This window comes from Eptatretus burgeri, chromosome 6 (genome assembly GCF_056783735.1).
Source record: "Eptatretus burgeri isolate ZD-2024b chromosome 6, Ebu_testis_v1, whole genome shotgun sequence".
Lineage (NCBI taxonomy): Eukaryota > Metazoa > Chordata > Myxini > Myxiniformes > Myxinidae > Eptatretus > Eptatretus burgeri.
Window position 1 is genome coordinate 51,309,564 of NC_140966.1, and position 20,867 is coordinate 51,330,430.

A 20,867-nucleotide genomic window follows, 5' to 3' on the forward strand; every position below is an offset into this window, starting at 1 on the left:
ACCGAATAACAATGTTGCATTTATGTCGATGTTTCAAGGAGATGTGCACAAACATTAATCTTTATAAACAGTTGCATTTGACAGGTGGAAAAAAAATTGCCTCGGCAACTTAGAAAACACGTTAATACAGCACACGGCTCAGAAATAGGGTGTTATCAAATATATTTTGCTTCGAAACTCAGAAAGAGAAACATAGAACCTTTGTAAAGCAAACCCGATAAGGAATTGCTTTAGAAACAGTCGTGTGGATGAAGGAAAACCTGATAAAACCGCCATAAGATATGGAATGAAACTTTGCCACCACAGTGCCCATAGCTGGCATGGCATGTCCACACACCCGCAGAGAGTCCCTCCAGATCCAAATCTACCCAGATGTACCACGTCCTTGTGCGCTGTATATGTACCTCTACCTTGTATTAGCTGCCGACTGTACATCCCGATCAGGACACGAACTCTACCGCTATTGACTGTAGGGTGCTCGGCAAATGGCTTACCCAGGTCAAAAAACCAGTAAAGACCAGTAGCTTACTGGTCAACTGGTACCAGTTGAAAACCAGTAGCCAACTGGTACCAGTAAAGCCAGTTGGTTTCTTACTGGTTTTAATATGGAAATTGGAATAGAGTGATATATTACCAGTTGAAATACATGTATTTAACTAACTGGTATCAACTGGGACCAGTACATTGTAACTGGTATCAACTGGGAGACCAGTACATTGCAACTTGTATCAACTGGGACCAGTACATTGCAACTGGTATCAACTGGAACCAGTAAGACTTTAACTGGTACAAATATGAGCTACTGGTTTTTTCAACTGGGAAATTGGAATTCTGACTGAATTTAACTGGTACCAGTTGAAACCAATAGAGACCAGTTAAAGACCAATTAGAACCAATAGAGACCAGTTGAAAATGTGTACTGGTTTTAACTGGTTTTTCGACCCGGGTAAGCACGTAAGCAAGCACTTCGATGTGCATGCCTGGCTTGGCAAGTAAGCAATGTTATAATTGGACAAATTAGCACTTTTTTAGCAGTCGGAACTGCTGCTAAGTTCAATTCTGGAGCTTAACTTTTGTAATTTGGCTTATTTTAAGAGCTTCTCGATGTTAGAGCATGTGCGGAAATGAAATAAAGCCACGAACGCTGGCATCTCCAGGTGTTTATAAGTAATGCAATGTACCCAGCGTTTCATACGTATGATAAACAGAGATGGGATAATATGAGTGAGGAAAGTGAAAAAAAAACTTTATCAAAAAGAAATTGTTGTGGCCTGTTCCAAGTCAGGGTGTGGTTGAGCAGGCCAAAAAAACATGGCGACTTTAGACCCCAGCGAGGTAACCCAGGATATGCCTTAAGACCCCATCGAGAGCAGTGGTCGAGGATGCACCTGATTAAAGATATAAATAAATAACGCCGTTAATTATCTTCAAAAGGGGTATGCCACAAGCATAGAAAATAGGATAGTTGCAAACATGTTTCACATTTATTCGAGGTTATCTGGACAGCATAATGCTTGAAATTTTCTGCTTGGGCTGAACTTGCTTTCACAATTATAGATGGTAAGACTGTTTTACTCTCTCTTACAAGTGCAGCCTTCTGGCTGCTGGTTGCATCATTCGTTAGGGACGCGGCTATGCCGCTGATGCAGTGTCCCTATACCAGTACACTGGTATGCATTTTGCCGACCTCGGAAGGATGACAGGCTGAGTCAACCCCACCTAGTATTAATTCAGCAGCCAACAGGGCCCAAACTCAGGACCCGAGGATCCCCAGTCAGCCACCCTAACCGCTGAGCTAACACCAGTCCTATCGTTTAACTGTGCACATTAAAGACACGACAAATTGTGTCTCATTACATCTATTGCTGCACCATGTGTGACCAACAAGCATCGTCTGCCACACAAACACATTGTCTATTGCCTTACTACACCATTTTGAAGTTGGAAATGTGCATACGTGAGGTCTGGCATGCAACACCAAAAGGTGGATCCGCATGTGCAAGGTTCGGCATGCATTACCAACATGGCTCAACAACAGTTAAGGAGAGATGTTTAATAATGGTGTGTGTGTGTGTGTGTGTGTGTGTGTGTGTGTGTGTGTGTGTGTGTGTGTGTGTGTGTGTGTGTGTGTGTGTGTGTGTGTGTGTGTGTGTGTGTGTGTGTGTGTGTGTGTGTAGATGTGCTCGTGTGCACATCATGTGCTTCACAAAGCAGGTCACTCACCGCATACTCATCAAAATATCTCCATTTCCTGAGACAAACAACAGAGTGTTTTGCTTTGTGACAGAATGAAAATTTGCCATCTTCTCATTAGCAAAAAAAAGGTCTGGGCGCCACATGCAGCGAATCAATGCTGGGTCAAGAGTCAATGTCTCTACACCACGGATATGATCAGGAATTTGCAAGCGAGGATCATTCCACTGTTGCCTGATGAATATGTTCACTCTGTAATCCTGAAATACAACAAAACCCTGTGATTATTCAAGTACAGTACTTTCGATGAATCATAAGTAAGTTTAAGGGATTTACAATCCCCTTATATGAGGCACACAATATATTAAGGATCAAAGTGTTGCTCACACTTTCACAATATTTAAGCAACTAATTGGTATTGGTAAGTATTGAAAGCTCAATTTGAGTTGTGCATGTTTTTCTAACTTCAGAAACAAAGTCAAAGGCACAAAGGTCACTGTACAAAGGCACAAACATACTTCAACAACTCATTGGTTAAATACTCCCTGACTACCCCACCAGCAAGCTTTCCTCTCACAGGGATGATATATGGTAGGCTTTCCACTTGTCATGGAACTTTTACATTAACATGAGTATTATGACAGCTTTTGGCTGCCAAACGCCAAGCAGCTCTTGCAGCATACGTCGAGGAATTACCAAATGGTCAGCAGGTCATAGTTCAGCAATCTTCGCTTCAGTCAACTTTCAGAAGAGACAAGGTAGGAAAGTTTACATTGATAGGACCATTACAGTGGAAGTTTGAGTGCAGTACATCCCAATCGTTGCACTTTGGCAATTTTTTTTTCAATGTACCATCACATTTATGGATCTTTGGTGTAGCTGTGCAATGAATTTCTATGCTAAAGCATCAAGTTAAGACACATCATTATTTTTTGAGCAGCTCTTAATTATGTGGATAACATTTGTGGTTGCTCCTCCTTCCTTCACCTGCATGCTGGTCACCTCACATCATTGTTTTTTCCAATATTTGTGCATTACAATTCATATACGCATTTAACTTTTCACAATTATTTTCATCAAAATAAATATTTAAAGGACATTTTAAATCCATCCATTGGGACCATACTCGGCACAGAGCATTGGTGCTGCCGAAGCAGTCTCCTGGGCTTTTGGGCACAATCCTGGAAGAGTCACCACTCTGATGCAGGATTCTCAAATGGTTCAATCATCCCAGCAAGCTGGTACTCATTTTGCTGACCTTGGAAGGATGACAGGCTGAGTCAATGCCACCTCGTATTAATTCAACAGCCAAGCAGAATTTGAACTCAGGACCCGAGGATCCCAAGCTCACCATCCGAACCATTACATTTTAAATGGAAGTTGAGAATACATCTTTCTGCTGTAAGTTTTCAGTTTTCCTCTCATCCTTTTCTTTCTTTGGCAAATCCATGTATATGTACGTATATATTAATATATGTAATTTTTTTGGTTTTTATTTCAATGCTTAATTGCGTCGTCCTGATTTTGCTTACAATTTATCATGCCTTCAGTTTCATAGGAAGCTGCATGATCATGGGACTCACAACTGACAAAAAACTGCATAATTATTTGAAACACCTATTCCTGACGGGAGCACCAAGAGGGAAACTTTAAGTTGGAGGTGTCATCCCAACTTAGTAGAACGTTCTGATGCACACCGTGAGGGCAACCAGTAAGTTTCAATGCATTTAACCCCACAAACAAACAAAGAACCACACACGCATGTTTTAATGCATTCCCCCCACATCTATGACGTCTTGCTAAATCTATGACGACTTTAGTTTTCATGATATCTATGACGACTTTAGTTTTCATGATAATACAACACAAATAATTGTCATATTTTACAATGACTTGTACAATTTCCAGATTTTGTGATTTTCTTTGAATGATAACGTGCAGTTTTTAAGTTATTCTGCTCAGTGGGACAGGAGTGCATTTGCGGGTATATTAATGAACCCACTTCTTATGATAGTTCCTCACTTTAACATAAAAGTAAAAACGTAAGTTGGAGGTGGCCATCCCAACTGAGTAGAATGTTCCCATGTTCACCCAAAGTACAACCAACAAACTTAAACTTATTCCGTCCATTGGTTTCAGAGTGCAGAAAGGACGGACACACACACACACACACACACACACACACACACACCAAATTATGTATCATACGACTTTCTTGCTTGTATAATTTTATTCTTATTCTTTCAAGACTTTGTCTTTATAATAAATAAAACTATATAAATTAAAAGACAGGAAAAATAAATGAAGGTAAAATAAGTATATTAATGTATAAAATATATAAAATAAGTATATTAATATTAATGAATGTAATTATTATGCTTTTACTATTTAGTTTGTATGATACATCAATTGACAAAGAAAGATACAAGTAGTGGTATATTCAAAGTACACTGCCCCCATGCCAAATAAGTAAAAAACAATCAACCAGCGTGCGACATCGCTGGGGCGCCATGCCGCCTTGCAGCACGTGGAGTCGAAATTGGGAGGGAGCAGTGTGCAGTAATTGATTGATTAATTTATTAATTGCATAATTAAAATAAATTTAAAAATAATCGTAAAATAATTTATTTCTTAACCAATTGGCTGAAAGCATCCCGAAACCACCACCGTTTCATCCAAATCTGTAACTTTTTGAAAATTAAGTAATTAATCGAAAAATAAAATATTTTTTTTATTTATCAATAAATAAAAAATACCCTTTTTATAACCAAATCACTTGTTCAGTCCATTGGGACCATACTCTGTACAGAGCGTTGGTGCTGCCGAAGCAGTCTCCTTGGCTATTGGGCACAATCCTGGACAGGTCGCCACTCTGACGCAGGATACTTGAATGACTCGGTCATCCCAGCAAGCTGGTACTCATTTTGCCGACCTTGGAAGGATGGCAGGCTGAGTCAACCCCCTGGTGAATTAATTCAGCGGGCTACGAGGCTTGAACTCAGGACCCTCAGATCCCAAGCCGCCACCCTAACCACTGAGCCAACACCAGGCTACACTTGTTCAGTGTCGTGTCCAAATATCAGCTTCATAGCTCAAAAGATGCCCGAGATATTGCCAAGATGAGAAATAAAGCAAATAAGTAATTAATAAATCGATAATAATTAAGTAATAAATCAATGAATTGATTAATAAAAAAAATTAAAATAGTGTTTTTGCCAAAGCACATCTTCACTTTTCTCTCCAAATTTCAGTTTCCTAGATCAAAGAATGGCTGAGATATATGCCAGACAAACAAACAAACAAGAAAACAAACAAACGGAGTGAAAACTGAGTGCGGTACTCCCTTCTGCACCCAGCGATGGCGTTATGCATCGCCTGGATATGTAATTGGGAAGGAGTAGTGTACGATACCTTAACGAACAATGCCTGTGTGTATGTATAGTATACAAATATAATGTACATGTATATAAAAATACATATACGTATGTATGTGTATATATATATATATATATATATATATATATATATATATATATATATATATATATATATATATATATATATATATTGTTACGGCTGTGGAAATTCGCAATACACCATAAAGGGTCCTTAGATCAGTTATGACGCTAAGTTCATGTGTAGTTAGCCCAAACCCGTTGTATAGAGGGAATATATGTGATCCATTCGGGCTGCGATTCTTCAGTTAGCTGGTTTTCTTTTGCTGTCGTTATTTTGGTGCAACAACACAACAACGAATATCGCCACAACCAACATCGCAACAACGACGCCATTCACACCACGACGCCACCTTCAACAACTACACCACCACCATCTTCGCCACTTGCCATTCAACGCGCACCACGCGGTCACGATCTCCGCGGGACGGGAGCAAGGAGCGGGGTGGCAGCAGCAAGGGCGTGGAAAGACAACTCCCGCTCGAATTTCTCCCGCCTGAATCTTGAGCCGGATCGTCGTCGCGCTTGGTGAGAAGGGGGAGGGGTGGCACAGCTCGCTCCCGATTGGAGGATGTGTGGTGTGACGCAGCCAGGGAGGAGGAACGCCCCCCCGCCCCTTCGAGACTTTTCTGGAAACGCCGCGAAGGGGGGTGGAGCAAGGAATGGGGCGGAGCGAAGGGCGGGGCCCCGCCTTACAAAAAGGCGAGCGCAAGGCGGCTAGAGAGCTGGTCGTCGAATTGGGTCTGGTTTTTGTCTTGGTCTTGCCTGGTCGATGGTCCCAGTCGTTGTTCCCGACTGTTGAGTCGGAGGATTGTCGGTGTCAGAGGGTCAGTCAGTGCAGTCTCGAGACCCTGCTGGTGGGACTGAGCGCCTGCCATTCCCCCCCCTCCCCCCCCCCCCGTCCACACCGGGATAGCGGCGAAAGCTCTGTCTGTTCGTTCCCAAACCCCGTTCGTGGCGTCGAACGGCGACATGTGCCGGCGCAAGGTACGAGCTCGCGGACCACGCCGGAGGGGCTCAGAGTTGAGGTCGCGCAAAGGAGGACTCGACGACACACTTAGGGAAGTCGCGACTTCCTTTTGGGGGGGGGGGGTTCTGTGTAAATGTGTGTGTGTGTGTGTGTGTGTGTGTGTGTGTGTGTGTGTGTGTGTGTGGCGCCAGTCCGTAAAGTAGAAACTGATTAAGTGCTTGTACATTGCCTTTTATTCGGTTGTAGCTCTGCACTGTTCCTTGCTTGCGTTTTCTTGCTTGACTGTATACGTGTATTGTTTTGTATAACTGTTGCCTATTAGAAATACGTGCTGCCGTGTGGCGCGAATAAATGTGCTTGTCCAATTGTTCCCCGTTTCGCTGCGTCCATTCCTTTGTTTGAATTTCCATCTTGCATCACGTAAGGGATTGATAGTGGGTGTAAGTTTCTGATAAATAATCTGAACCGTCGAGGTCGACGATAACTCCGCTCGGTTATCCCTGCAGTACGAAACGAGCTGCTAAAGCGGTTCATGTCCGGAGTCGACCTGCGCGTGGTACAACTCCTCGGTACGCTACCCGCGCGGGTACTTAGGTAAATCGACCATTCGGCGATCGGACCCTATTTCGCGCGGGTAGAATGCGGACTGAGTTGTGGTGAGGTTAAACCCCCACCCGTGACTAGCTCCCGGCGTTGTTCCGAGAGGGTCACGACTGAATTGCACGTTCGGTGAGCGAAGCGGTCGCTATTGGTTAAACGCTGTCGTTCGCACGCCGGCGGGGCGCGAATTCGCAACAATATATATGTATGTATATATATATATATATATATATATATATATATATATATATATATATATATATATATATATATATATATATATATATTTACATACAGCTCATTCGAACCATTCACTTACTCACTGACATTAATGTTCGGCACCTTCCAGGTGACGTAGAAAGCTGTTTTGAAAGAAAGGTGGGGAAACGATTCTTATAGTTTAAATTGATTGCAGTACACCAGGACCCCGACATTTGTGAGGTATACGTTCCAGGAAAACCCCGTGAATATGGGGGCATTGTTTAATGGGAAATTGAGGGAAAGGTTCCGGGAATTTCCTGAGCCGCAAAAAATCCGCAAGTGTCGGGGAAAAATCCACGAGCATTTTGTCATTGTTACAATGGAGACAAGGGGGATAATGTTCTCAGTTTGCGGTGGTTCCTGGTTCATGAAAAATGCTGCAAATGGTGATACCACCAAAGTCGGGGAATTTGTACAATGGGGACAAGGGGGATAATGTTATCGGTTCACGGTGATTCCTGGTTCAAAGGGGAAAGTTTTTAAAGTTTAAAATGTTTTCGACCACGAATGCACGATTACAGTTTCATTTAGATGCTTACAAATAAAAAACGACAACACCAGGTACCATTTCCACTTCATTGAAGAATGCATTTTAAAGTCGATCAACCATACCATACCATACAGTGAAACGAAAGAAACAACAATATCCTGTACCGTTTCAAGTTTTTTTAATAAAATAAACACAGCACACGTAACTTTTCAAAATGATGAACATGATGATGAAGATGAGGATGAGAATGACAATGAAGATGCGCCATTTAGGTCCGTGGGGTGGCCAGGAGCATTGTCAAGCAGCAGGAGTACCTTCAGCAAAAGGTTCTTTCCTGCCAGGTACCTCTCGACCTGAGGAACGAAACAAGTATGGATCCAGTTCATAAAAAGTTAAGACATCACCCATGCTTTCCTGTTCACCCTGCAGTACATGGGCAGCGCCTGCTTGTTTTTGTTCTTCAGCACATGCAGGTTCAGGGAACGGTAGAGCATCATGGGCTTTACCATTAAGTCCCCTATGGTGTTTGCACAGAAGAAAAGGGATACCCAGTCATTGGCGGCCTTGAAGCTGGCTGCTTTGCTCTCGCACTGTGAGATGAATGTTCTGGTCGGCATCTTTTTTTCAAAACAAGCCGGTCTCATCAGCGTTAAACACCTACTCCGACAGGTCGCCCATCTCCTTGATGTAGCTCGCGAGTTCTGCAGGGAATGCCTTGGCCGTGTCATGGTCCGCGGAGGCACGCTCCACTACGAGCTTGACGCGTGCATTTTGCGTAACTGCGGGTGGGGTTTGTAGTATACGCATTGTTTGTGGGGGATTTTTTATGGGTGATGTTGTATTTGGTAGCTGATAATAGATGTAGTGAGCGATGTCATTGTGTACTTAATCTGTATGTAGCTAGCTGCTAATAACACTAATAAATATGCTGAACGTTTCCATTCTTTAACTCACAGGACATTATGTCTTTCCAATCTGCAGGCAGATTGTGCTGAACGTTTTTAAAAGGTAACAGCTCAGATGGTGTTGTTTGTAGCAAGCTCAGATGGTGCTGTTTGTAGCAAGAAGATATGCTGAATGTTTCCATTGTATAATGTCTGTATGTAGCGACCTCGTAATTACTCAATACATCAATAGATCATACATGGCAAGTTGGAGGTGACAAAAAACGGGTTCGTGGGAATCAAAACCGTGTTATTTATTTATTAGACGTGACCGGAAGTGATGCTACGTGTGGAATCCTGGAGGATGGTGACGTGTCTTTCGGTAAGAGAAAGCTCATGATGTCACAGCCAATTTACTCAAGTGATACGTTGCGTATCGGCTGCAGGTCGCTCCAGGGGTGTGTGTGTGTGTGTGTGTGTGTGTGTGGTTTTTTTTTTTGTATACATTGTGGAGGCTCGTATGAGAGCTAACACACAATGCACAGCAAGGGGGGCTTGAGGCAAGAGGGGTGGGAGAGGGAAGGACAAAACAGCAGAGAATAGAGACATTCGGAGATCTATGGAAGGGAGAGGGATGGGGCGGGGAACATGGGGTTTACAAGATGGACACCACAGGAACTTTCAGAAGTCAGAACCTTATGTGACAGGGAACTTTCAGGAAGGAAGGCTGGGAATTTGAAGGAGGTGGGGTTTGGGTGGATTAACAGGGGTAGAAAAGATCATGGTTTTGGATGGGGGAAGAAATGAGGTGGTGGTGAACAGCTGTTCTGAAGACCTGGAGGGAAGAATGGGATTGAAGGAGAGTGTGGGAGTTTAATCCAAAGGGGGGAAAAAAAGAGGAATAAAAGAGTGAATGTGAGCAGTGATTCGTCATTTTGGTAGTTTTACTATAAGCGGGTTGCTGGTGGACCTTGAGTGCCCTGCGGAAATATGGGTGGGGGGGGGACATATCCCAGGCAGAGTGGGGGGGGGCAAGACCAGAGAGGAGACGGTAGAAGACAGAAAGACCACCGACCTGCCTGTGGTGAGAGAGTGAGAGGCCCAAAGACTCAGCCTCACCGCTGGAGATACCAATGATCCTAAATGCCTTGGTTTTCACAGTGTGAAGTCGAGAAAGGTGTGAGGAAGGAACACCAACCCAGAGGTGAGAGCAGTACTCCATCAGGTTGTGGACAAAAGCTTTGTATGTGGTCAGGAGCTCAGGTGAGCCGAGGAAGTACTTTGCACAACGGAGGATTCCAAGTGGGCAACTGGCCTGGGAGGCCAGGTTGGAAATGTGGCTTTCCCTGGAGAGATCATGGCAAATGGTGAGACCCAGAAACTTGAATGAAAGGACTTCTTCCAGTGGATTGTTGAGAAAGTAGATGGGGGGGGGGGTTCCAAACGGTCCTTTCCGAGAGACATAGTGAGAGTGAGATTTGTCAGGATTGAAAGACATGTTCCACGTGTTGGACCAGTTTGTGATTTTTATCCACATCTGCAGAGAGTGAGGAAGCTGCTGCTTGCCGGTCTGAGGGATGACAGATGGTACGACAGAGGATGGAATCCTCAGCAAAGAAAGAAAGATAATTTTCCAGAGAGTTGGAGAGATCATTGATGAAAAACAATCAGCTTGTAGAGCACTTTCAAATTGTCTGAAGCAATCAAGCAAGCTTCCTAATGAAATTCTGGCTGCTTGGTAACTGAATAGACCCCAGGTGTATTCCATTATCAATAAGCTTGCTATCGCTTGCCAAGCCAGCCATTCCTTATCAACAGTGTCGAATGGTGGAATGCTTGCTTGAGTGCTTAAGCCAGTGCACCCTGCAGAAATATGGGTTGGTGGGAATCAAAACGGATTGGTGGGAATCAAAACCGTGCACCCTGCGAAGTGACTGCTCCACAAGAAGCTTGGTAACTGAACACATCCCAGATCTAAGTCTGTGTGTCAATCTTTGCTAGTGGAATAGAAGCGAAACATTGCATTTTAAAAATGGATCGAACTTTCCATTCAATACGAGTTTTGACGATACTAAAATGGGTCTGCGGATTTTCACAAACAAAACGGGTCAAACCTATGAAATCCGGTTCATTTGCCATCTATGAGAGATGCTGTTAGTCTTTTCATTCTGTAAGTAACTCACGGGGGTCACGGGGAATGACATGATACACTCATGAGAGATCCTGAAAAACTATGTTTATGCCGCGAAACTTCAGTACAGTAAGTACAGTACTGTATGTTTAAAGTGCACATGGTGAGATGTCCCTCAAAACTATGTTTATCCCACGAAACTACAATACATGTCCAGGAAGCAGGTCATATTTGTGACTCATGGAAGATATTTTTTTGTATATGTTCAGTATTGTACTGTTTGTACATCCAGTTGATTTGTGCATGGCTCGTGGAAGATATGTTTTGGAACTGTGTTATGCTCGAGGCTTGTGAAAAAAAAAATTGCCGTGAAAATCGCGAATATGCGGGGCAATTTCCCGCTAATGTAGGAGCATGTCACAAGTTATCAACCATGAATATGCGGAACGCGCGGATGTTGGGGTCCGGGTGTAATTAAAAATAATAATGCAAATCATTAGGACTGACTCAATCGGTCAACTTCCAGACCCGGATCTCAACCAACGGTGCTTCATCGTCTGGATCGGATTTTGACAAATTCCCCTGAAAATATCTGCTGTTCTTCCAATTGATTCTTCTGACCACGTGCTTGTCAAAGTAGACATCTCTCTGGCTGTTATTAGAGAATCACCTCAGAGCAGTCGAGTTTGACATTTCACTCAGGCTGACTGGCAGGGTCTCCAAGGAGCCATCAACCTTCTCGACTGGTATTCCATCGCACTTTCTCCTACATCAACTCGTCCTGGGAATTCTTTCAAAGAAACTTGCTCTCTCTCGTGCACTGATTTATCCCCTCTCATCTTCAGTTGTCCTATCCTTCCTCCTGCCCCTGGTTCACTGAAGCTTGTGGTGAGGCAGTTGTCATGAAACAACTTGCCTTTGCCTCATGGAAAGCAAACCCAACTGAGGGTAATCTTAATTCCTTCCATAAAGCTCGGAACAAGTATGTATCTACCCTCAGGAAAGCCAGACAACAACATGTTTCTAAGGTCAAGTCTGAACTCTCAAATCTCTCTCCCTTCTCCAAATCCTGGTGGCATCTAATCAAATCTGCTTCTGGTGAATGTTCCCCCTTCATCCCAACGTTTACCTCAAGTGGCTGCACTGCTGATACCACATGTGAAAAGGCTGAATGTCTAAACTCGGTATTTGCATCGAAATATTGTGTCCGAAACCCATCACTTTCTGTACCCACCTTACCCAGTCACAGCCAGCTGTCCATGGACTCTGTGTCCTTTTCTTCTGACAAAGTGGAGAACTTACTGTCAAACCTCGACTCAGGTTCTGCAACCGGTCCAGATGGCATCAGCCCACATGTCCTAAAAACCTGCTCCTCTGCTCTTGCTCCCCCTCTCTCTGTTCTATTCACCCTCTCATTTGCTCAAGGTCACCTGCCATCTGCTTGGAAATCAGCAAACATTACCACCCTGCATAAAAAAGGTGCAAAAACAGATCCTTGGAACTACAGACCAATCAGACTTCTCCCAATCATCAGCATGATTATGGAATCCATCATCGCTACAGATATTAAATCCTTCCTCTTCTCTAATGACTTGATTTCCGATCATCAATTTCGTTTCAGACCCTGTCGCTCTACCCTGGATATGCTGCTTCTGCTCTCCCAACAATGGATGGAGGTTCTCAATGCCAGACGTGAAATCAGAGCCATATCCCTGGACATATCGATTGCATTTGACACGGTATGGCACCCTGCCCTGCTCACCAAACTCTCTTCCTATGGTATCCAAGGCCATCTCCACTCATAGCTTGCAGACTTCCTCTCCTGACACAGCCAACGTGTGGCCCTAAATGGAGTTCTCTCGTCCTCTCTTCCTGTTCAGGCTGGAGTTCCTCAAAGCAGCGTTCTGGGCCCTGTTCTTTTTCTGGTTTTAAGTAATTATCTCTCTGACACTCTGGAAAATCCACTTCATCTCTTTGCTGATCACCTTACCCTTTGCCGTACCATCTATCATCTCTCAGACCAGCAAGCAGTAGCTTCTTCGCTCTCTGCAGATCGGGATAAAAGCACAAAGTGGTCCAACACGTGGAACATACCTTTCAATCCTGACAAATCTCACACTCTCACAATGTCTTTCTGAAAGGACCGTTTGGACCCCCCCACCCCCACCCATCTACTTTCTCAACAATCCTCTGGAATTAGTCGTTTCATTCAAGCTTCTGGGTCTCATTATTTGCCATGATCTCTCCAGGGAAAGCCACCTTTCCAACCTGGCCTCCAAAGCCAGTCGCCAACTCGGCATCCTTTGTCGTGCAAAGTCCTTCCTCGGCCCACCTGAGCTCCTGACCACATACAAAGCTTTTGCCCACAGCCTGATGGAGTACTGCTCTCCCCTCTGGGCTGGTGCTCCTGCCTCTCACCTTTCTCGACTTCACACTGCGAAAACCAAGGAATTTAGGATCATTGGTATCTCCCGCGGTGAGGCTGAGTCTTTGGGCCTCTCACTCTCTCACCAGAGGCAGGTCGGTGGTCTTTCTGTCTTCCACCATCTCCTCTCTGGTCTTGCCTCCCCCCTGCTCTGTCTGCGATATGTCCCCCGCCCCCCCATATTTCCGCAGGATGCTTAAGGTCCGCCAACAACCCCCTTCTTGTAAAACTACCAAAATCACAAATCACTGCTCACCTTCACTCTTTAATTCCTCTTTTTTTGCACCTTTGGAATAAACTCCCACACTATCTTCAATCCCATTTTTCCCTCCAGGCCTACAAAACAGCTCTTCACCACCACCTCTTATCTTCCCCCATCCAAAACCTTGATCTTTTCTACCCTCGTTAATCCAGCCAAAACCCACCTCCTTCAAATTCCCTGCTTTCCTTCCTGAAAGTTCATGTAGTGTCCATTTTGTATACCCCAAGTTCCCTGCCCCATCCCTATCCCTCCAACATATCTCCTAATGTCTCTGTTCCCCATTGTTTTGTCCTTCTCTCTCCTAACCCTCTTGTCTCATGCCCCCCTTGCTGTGTGTTTTGTGTTTGCTCTCATACGAGCCTCGCCAATGTAGACAAAAAAGGGGGATAAGGGTGGAGAAGACACTATAAATAGGATGGAATGAACCAAGCGGCCGACAGGCATGAATAAGGAGAGACAATATGCAAACTTATATGCAAACATAAAGAAATAAACAATTCTAACCCACTGTGGCACCACAGACTATACTCTTACTGACAAAAGGAAAGCAGGCAAGAACTTTAACAGGCAGGAAGCTGGTGAGGGCTACATGTTGCTGGTGTGCAAGTGAGTGAAACCAGAAGGGTGGCAGAAGTGATGCAGTGGAGGCATGGGATAGTAAGGCGGCATCCATGTCTCCAGCGAGCCATCCTCACTATTCCAACGATGAAGCAGGGAGTGAGCGACATAGAGCAATGATATTCCCACAACAGTCCAACTCCAACTGCAGTACTCATGCGCGGACACAGCCCTCGTGGACTCTGGGACCACCTTCGTCTGCAGCATGTCCCGTGATTGGCTGCCAGCTGCTTGCGGGAGGTGCCATCTCCCAGGCTGTACTGCCTCGTGGGATGGCTGCAAGTAAAAAAAAACAAGTATTCCATCCTTCTCCTGGGCTCTACAGCTGAGCTTGCCACCATGGCTTGTGGTGTGCTGACCAAACAGTTCATGATTATGTACTTTTTCAGCGCCAAGTGCTTTCCTTGTGCTTTTGTGCCCAAGTCATCATCTGACCCCACTCAATAACAAGGTTTCTTCGACACATACAATCTTATCCTGAGCTGTTCTATTTATAAATGACATATGCTGCCTCTTTAGTGTCACATTTAAAAGAAGACTTACTCTGACATTTTCCGTTTCCAAGAGTAAATCCATGCTCCACAAATCACATGGACCATACTACACTCACGACATTCTGACTACAGATCACCCTCCCCCCACATTATACAATAGAAAGATATATTTACGTATGTATCAAACACACACACACACACACACACACACACACACACACACACACACACACACACACACACACACACACACACAACAGTCTAAGACCTGAAAAAAAATCATCATGAGGCATATAATGCATATATCATATACATATATACATACTGTATATATATATATATATATATATATATATATATATATATATATATATATATATATATATATATATATATATGTATATATACATATATATATATATATATATATATATTGTTGCAAATTTGGAAATCAATCACACTCAACATTCATGTCCTTTAGCTCAGTTATCTCGGTAAGTATGTGTTCTATAGATAGCTCGCCTTCCATTGTTTAATGGGTAAATCGATGTAAATGCACTGCGATTCATTTTACTAGTTAGGGTTCAATCAGAACGACCCTCCTCCACAACTAAGAAGAAGAAGAACCCTCCCATCCTGTGATTCAACGGCATAAACAGGAATGACGGTTGGGGCGGGTCCGGCAGAAAGCAACGTAAACAGCCCCCATCCGCGGTTGCGGGGGGGGGGCGGTGCGCGAGGGCGGATGAGTCACGCCGGTAGCGAGGCGGGGCTGAGAGGGATAAGACGGGGACCCTCTGCTCGGCTCGAGAGATTCCATGGTTGTTGATCTGGTGCTGGTTCAGCTTGGCTGGAGTAGTTGGATCTTCGGGTGGCTTTTGTCCTGCTTCGTGGCCTCATCTTGGCTCGGCTGGCTCTTCTTGGTGCGTGGAGCACTTCGCGGTCTCTGCTTGGTTCTGGTTTGGTACAATTTCTTTGCCTCATCTTGGTCAGTGGTTCTTCGGGGAAGCGACGCATCAGGTCAGGAAGTATCGGCACCTCGTCTCACTAGCACGTGGTCCGGAGCGTGAGGGGATCCGCCGGAGCTCGGAAAGGATCGTGGCTTGCGGTGATTGGATCCAGTTCGCCCACGCTGGTGCCCGGTCCGAACAGCTTGAAGACCACACAAGGTGGAAAGGTCCGAGGCAGTCCCTGGGCTTCAGCTCATCTGTCCCTCTGAGCTGAAGTCCGCATTAAAGGCATCAGCCACCATTTCTTGGGTGTGTGTATGTGTGTCCGTTGGCCCATCTAACAAGTAGAAAACTGTTGTGTTTTGCTCGCTGTATATACTTGCATTTATTGTATTTGGTATAGTTCTGCTCTTCTGTGTTCCCCAGCTCCCCATTATTACTGTATAAATAAACCCCAATTGTTAAATGTATCAGCTCGTTTTGTGTTCCTTGCATTGGCTCGACATGACGCGTGTTTGAGGATTAGTGTTGGTAACTTGTTCATTTGGTCCGGCCCGACTTTGGTAATTCCGCTCGGTTACGCCGGATCCGAGTCGGCCATAGCGACTCGATTCGGACAAAGTCGGCCGAGGGTGAACTTCCCCGGTAGTCGGACAATGTGGGTACTTAGGTAAATTGAAAAGTTGGCAATCCACCCTACCCCACGTGGTCTATCCATTGGCGAACTTCTGTCCAGTCAGGATCCGTCCGCTCCTGACTTATCCAGGGCAACGACCCTTACATTCCGGGCGATCGGTCGAGCCGGCTTGCGGCTCCATCTAGCAGTCGTGCTCCCGGTCGACCCCCCAAATATATATATATATATACATGTAGGTGTGTGTGTGTGTGTGTGTGTGTGTGTGTGTGTGTGTGTGTGTGTGTGTGTGTGTGTGTGTGTGTGTGTGTGTGTGTGTGTGTGTGTTTACGCATACACTAGTGGGGCATGCTTGCACATTGCAATTCAGATTCATCCTACATGCGTCTATATTATAAGAGAGCCGTGGTGTGTGTCTGTGTCTCCATTTTTATCAGAGATGGCTGAACCAATCACCAAATTTTCAGAGGTTCATCAATGAGTGTCGGGGAGTGTTTTTGGCAAAAGATTTTTTGAAAAAAACAGTTTGATTTTGCAGGATTTTTTTTATTTTAATGGCTCAATCGTCGGTGTCTTGAAGTCTGTAGTTGTTGCGAATTCGCGCCCGCCGGCGTGCGGACAGTCACGTCACTCGACTCGCGACCGCGTCGCCCACCGGACGGACAATTCAGTCGTGACCCTCTCGGAACAACGCCGGGAGCTAGTCACGGGTGGGGGTTTAACCCCACCACGACCGTGCCAATTGCCCACCCGCGCAGGATAGGGTTGCTCGCCAAATTCGATCTACCTAAGTACCTGCGCGGATGGTTGACCGGGCGATCGTACCACGTCACAGGCCGACTCCGGACACGATCCGCTTAAGCGGTCCGTTCCGTGCTACAGTGATAACCGAGCGGTGTTATCGTCGGCCTCGACGGTTCCGATTAATTACCGGGCGTATTAAGCCCACTACGAACCCTTTACATGAAGCAGGATGGAGGATCAATAAAAGAGGAAAAGAGACGAAGCAGAGCGGGTACAGTTCAACAAGCAAGCATTTTATTCACACGCACACACAGACAAGCACGTAAGGCACGTATTTACAGCAATACACAATCAAAATGCACATATAGTAACCAGAACAATAAAAGCAATGATGCAGAGCTACTACCGACTACGCGCACACATGGCAACACTTAAACAGTTCTACTTTACAGACGTCGCCAACACACAGACATTCACACCAAAACCCTAATATAAAGAAAAGAAAGAAAGAAGTCGCGACTTCCCTTTTGTGTCTGGTTGGTCCCTCTCCCGTGACCGTCAGCGTGGTCGCGCCTGGCCCCGACCTCTCTCGCGGCCGGCGAACCCTCTCCGGCACTCCCCGTCCGGACGCACAGGTCCACCTTGCAACGGGCGCTGCTGCGTCTTCCGTCCATGCCTTTGTGACAGGCCCGCTCGCCAAGGCACGGGCGCAGGACCTCTTCCTGATGACCAACCAACCGAACCACCAGCCAAGATGAAGAAAAAGAAGAAGCGCGAGAGGGAGCCTTTTAGGAAACCTTCTTTTTGGGAGCCTCTCAGGGAGCTTTTTCAGGGAGCTTTTTCGCGCCCGCCCGTGTCCGTCTTTTATCGCACGGGACTCCGCCCTTCCGCCTCGCCCCGTTTTCAGCCCCGCCTCCCTTCGAGCGTCTTGGAGAAGCTTCTCGAAGGAGGCATGCCCTCACGCTTTCCCTCCACCCCGCTCCGTCCGGGGGCCGGGGAAGTCAGTTCTTGGCTCGGAGCCAGGGAATTATTCCCCCAAAAAGAGGCCCCACCTTCACATGACCTCTGACCTTTGACCTGCATCGCCCCTCCTCCCACTCCAAGCGCGGGGAAGTTAACGGAAGAAACAGGCGGGAAAAGTCCACCGAGCATCCTTGTTGGTTTTTGTTTGCTCCTCCGTGGAGATCGTAACCGCACGAAGCCTGTTGAATGGCGAGCGGCGAAGATGTGGTAGCGTAGATGGTGGAGGTGGTGTGGTTGCAGTGTGGTTGGCGCTGTGATGGGGATGGCGTGGTTGTTGAAATGTTGTGTGTTTGAAATAAAAGATAGAAAAAGAAAAACGACTGACTCAAAGCGTTGCAGCCCAGATGAATCACATAAATTCCCTCTAGACAATGGGTTAGGGCTAATTTCACATGCACCTATCAAGATATCTCACCTACGGGCCCTTCATGGTGTTTTGCGAATTTCCACAGCCGTAACAATATATATATATATATATATATATATATATATATATATATATATATATATATATATATATATATATATATATATATATATATATATATATCCTCTATACAGTATATATATATCTCCTCTATACAGTATATATATATATCTCCTCTATACAGTATATATATATATTTCTATGTCTCTAAATATATATTTCTACATGTAAATAGTAATATATATGCATATATATATATATATATATATATATATATATATATATATATATATATATATATATATATATATATACACACATATACAGGTAGTCGTCGACTTACGACCGATGCGACTTACGACTGTTCGACTTTACGACCACTTTTTTTTTAATACGTTTTGTGTTTTTTTTTTTTTTGTATGTAAAATATACGTTGGCCGACTTACGACCAAATCGACTTACGACCGATCGGTCGGAACCGATCATAGTCGTAAGTCGACGACTACCTGTATATTTCAACAAATAAATACAAATATATATACATAAATATATCTGCATATATTTATGTATAGGTAGATATATATATACACACACATGTAGGTGTGTGTGTACGCATACACTAGTGGGGTGTATACATGTGTGTACGAATATATATATATATATATATATATATATATATATATATATACATATATATATATATATATATATATATATATATATACATATATATATATATATACATATATATATATATATATATATATATATATATATATATATATATATATATATATATATATATATACCTGGTGTTGGCGTAGTGGTTAGGGTAACGGCTTGGGATCCAAAAAGGTCCTGAGTTCAAGCCCCGTTGGCTTTGAATGAATACACACCAGGGGGTTGACTCAGCCTGTCATCCTTTCGAGGTCGGCGAAATGAGTACCAGTGTACTGGTCCCGGTGTATGCCCCAGTTAGTATAGGTGTACCATATCCCTGTGTCGTAAGAGGTGACCAGGGTTGCATCAGGAAAGGCATCTGGCGTAAAAACTAAGCCAAATCACTATGCGGATCATATTGGTGATCCGCTGTGGCGACCCCTAATGGTAGCAGCCGGAAGAAGAAGAAGAAAAAATATATATATATATATATATTTTTTTTTTTGCATAAGATTGGGGCAGTTGGGATAACACATTTTGAAGAAAAAGAAGGTGCTTCCAACCAAAAGTAAAAAACTAGATAGACACTGCTAATTTGAGCAAAAAAGCGAGATCAGACCCAGTCTCAGGGAAACGTTTAGCCGGCTTCGCAGCTGGGGCTTCATCAGACACAATAGATATTCTATTGCTTTTTTGCTCAAATTAGCAGAGTCGATCTAGTTTTTTACTTTTGATTGGAAGCACCTTCTTCTTCTTTAAACAAGCAAACAAACAAACATACAATATATATATATATATATATATATATATATATATATATATATATATATATATATATATATATATATATATATATATATATATATATATACACACACGCAAATTGTGTATACATATAAATTAACAAAAAATATGTTGGTGTTTCCTGGACTCAAAAAAAAAAAAAAAAAGAGTATCTCACTCACATCACATTTTGAACACCCCTCCTACATATAAACTAACCATTGTGGTTTCCCGAATGGTTCCAAAGCTGTTGATGAAAATGTTGACTTTAACATCTACAGGAATTCCTGAGAAGGGGAAATGAAACCATCATTAAATAACACAATCATCTGCAATAACATTACAAACTTACTGGAAAAGCAATATTTCATTTTGCTTGGTTTATAAAGCAAATTCAAGGAATTATAAGGCAATGATTTACTTCCTTGTCAGTATGTATAAAAGGTATGTAACACAAGTCTTTATCAAAGTCCTTTATGCTGAAAGTTATGTGTTGTAGAAAAGCACTGTCCAGACTCCTTTATCGCCAAAACCAAACTTTGTGGAAATACATTCATACAAGCTGTGACAGGCAAAGTAACAATGCACTGGAGGAGACATAAATATGGGGATGGTTATAAAACAATTTCTAGTGTTGAGAGTTCACAAGAGCACAGTGAGCTCCATCATAAGGAAATGGGAAGAATATGGAACGACCAAGACTCTTCCTCGAGCTGGCCGTCCAGCCAAGAAGGACCTTGGTCATGGACGTGACAAGAACCGAATGACCACTCTGACAGAACTGCAGACTTCCTTCGTTGAGATGGGAGAACCTGCCGGAACTACAACAGTTTCTGCAAACTTCACAAATCTAAGCTTTATGG

At 43.9% G+C, this 20,867-nt stretch overlaps 1 protein-coding gene across 4 annotated transcripts in view; it reads right to left on the reverse strand.

Moving 5' to 3' along the window:
• LOC147024765 (glycine receptor subunit beta-like) overlaps positions 1-20,867 on the reverse strand; it is a 68,958-nt gene that overhangs the window by 32,999 nt on the left and 15,092 nt on the right. For all 4 annotated transcript variants that reach the window (XM_085885011.1, XM_085885014.1, XM_085885013.1 and 1 more), the window contains exons 3-4: positions 20,224-20,291; positions 2,224-2,453 (exon numbers count right to left, since the gene is read on the reverse strand). In XM_085885011.1, the coding sequence (XP_085741137.1) occupies positions 2,224-2,453; positions 20,224-20,291 (298 nt within the window). The remainder of the gene's footprint in view (positions 1-2,223; positions 2,454-20,223; positions 20,292-20,867) is intronic.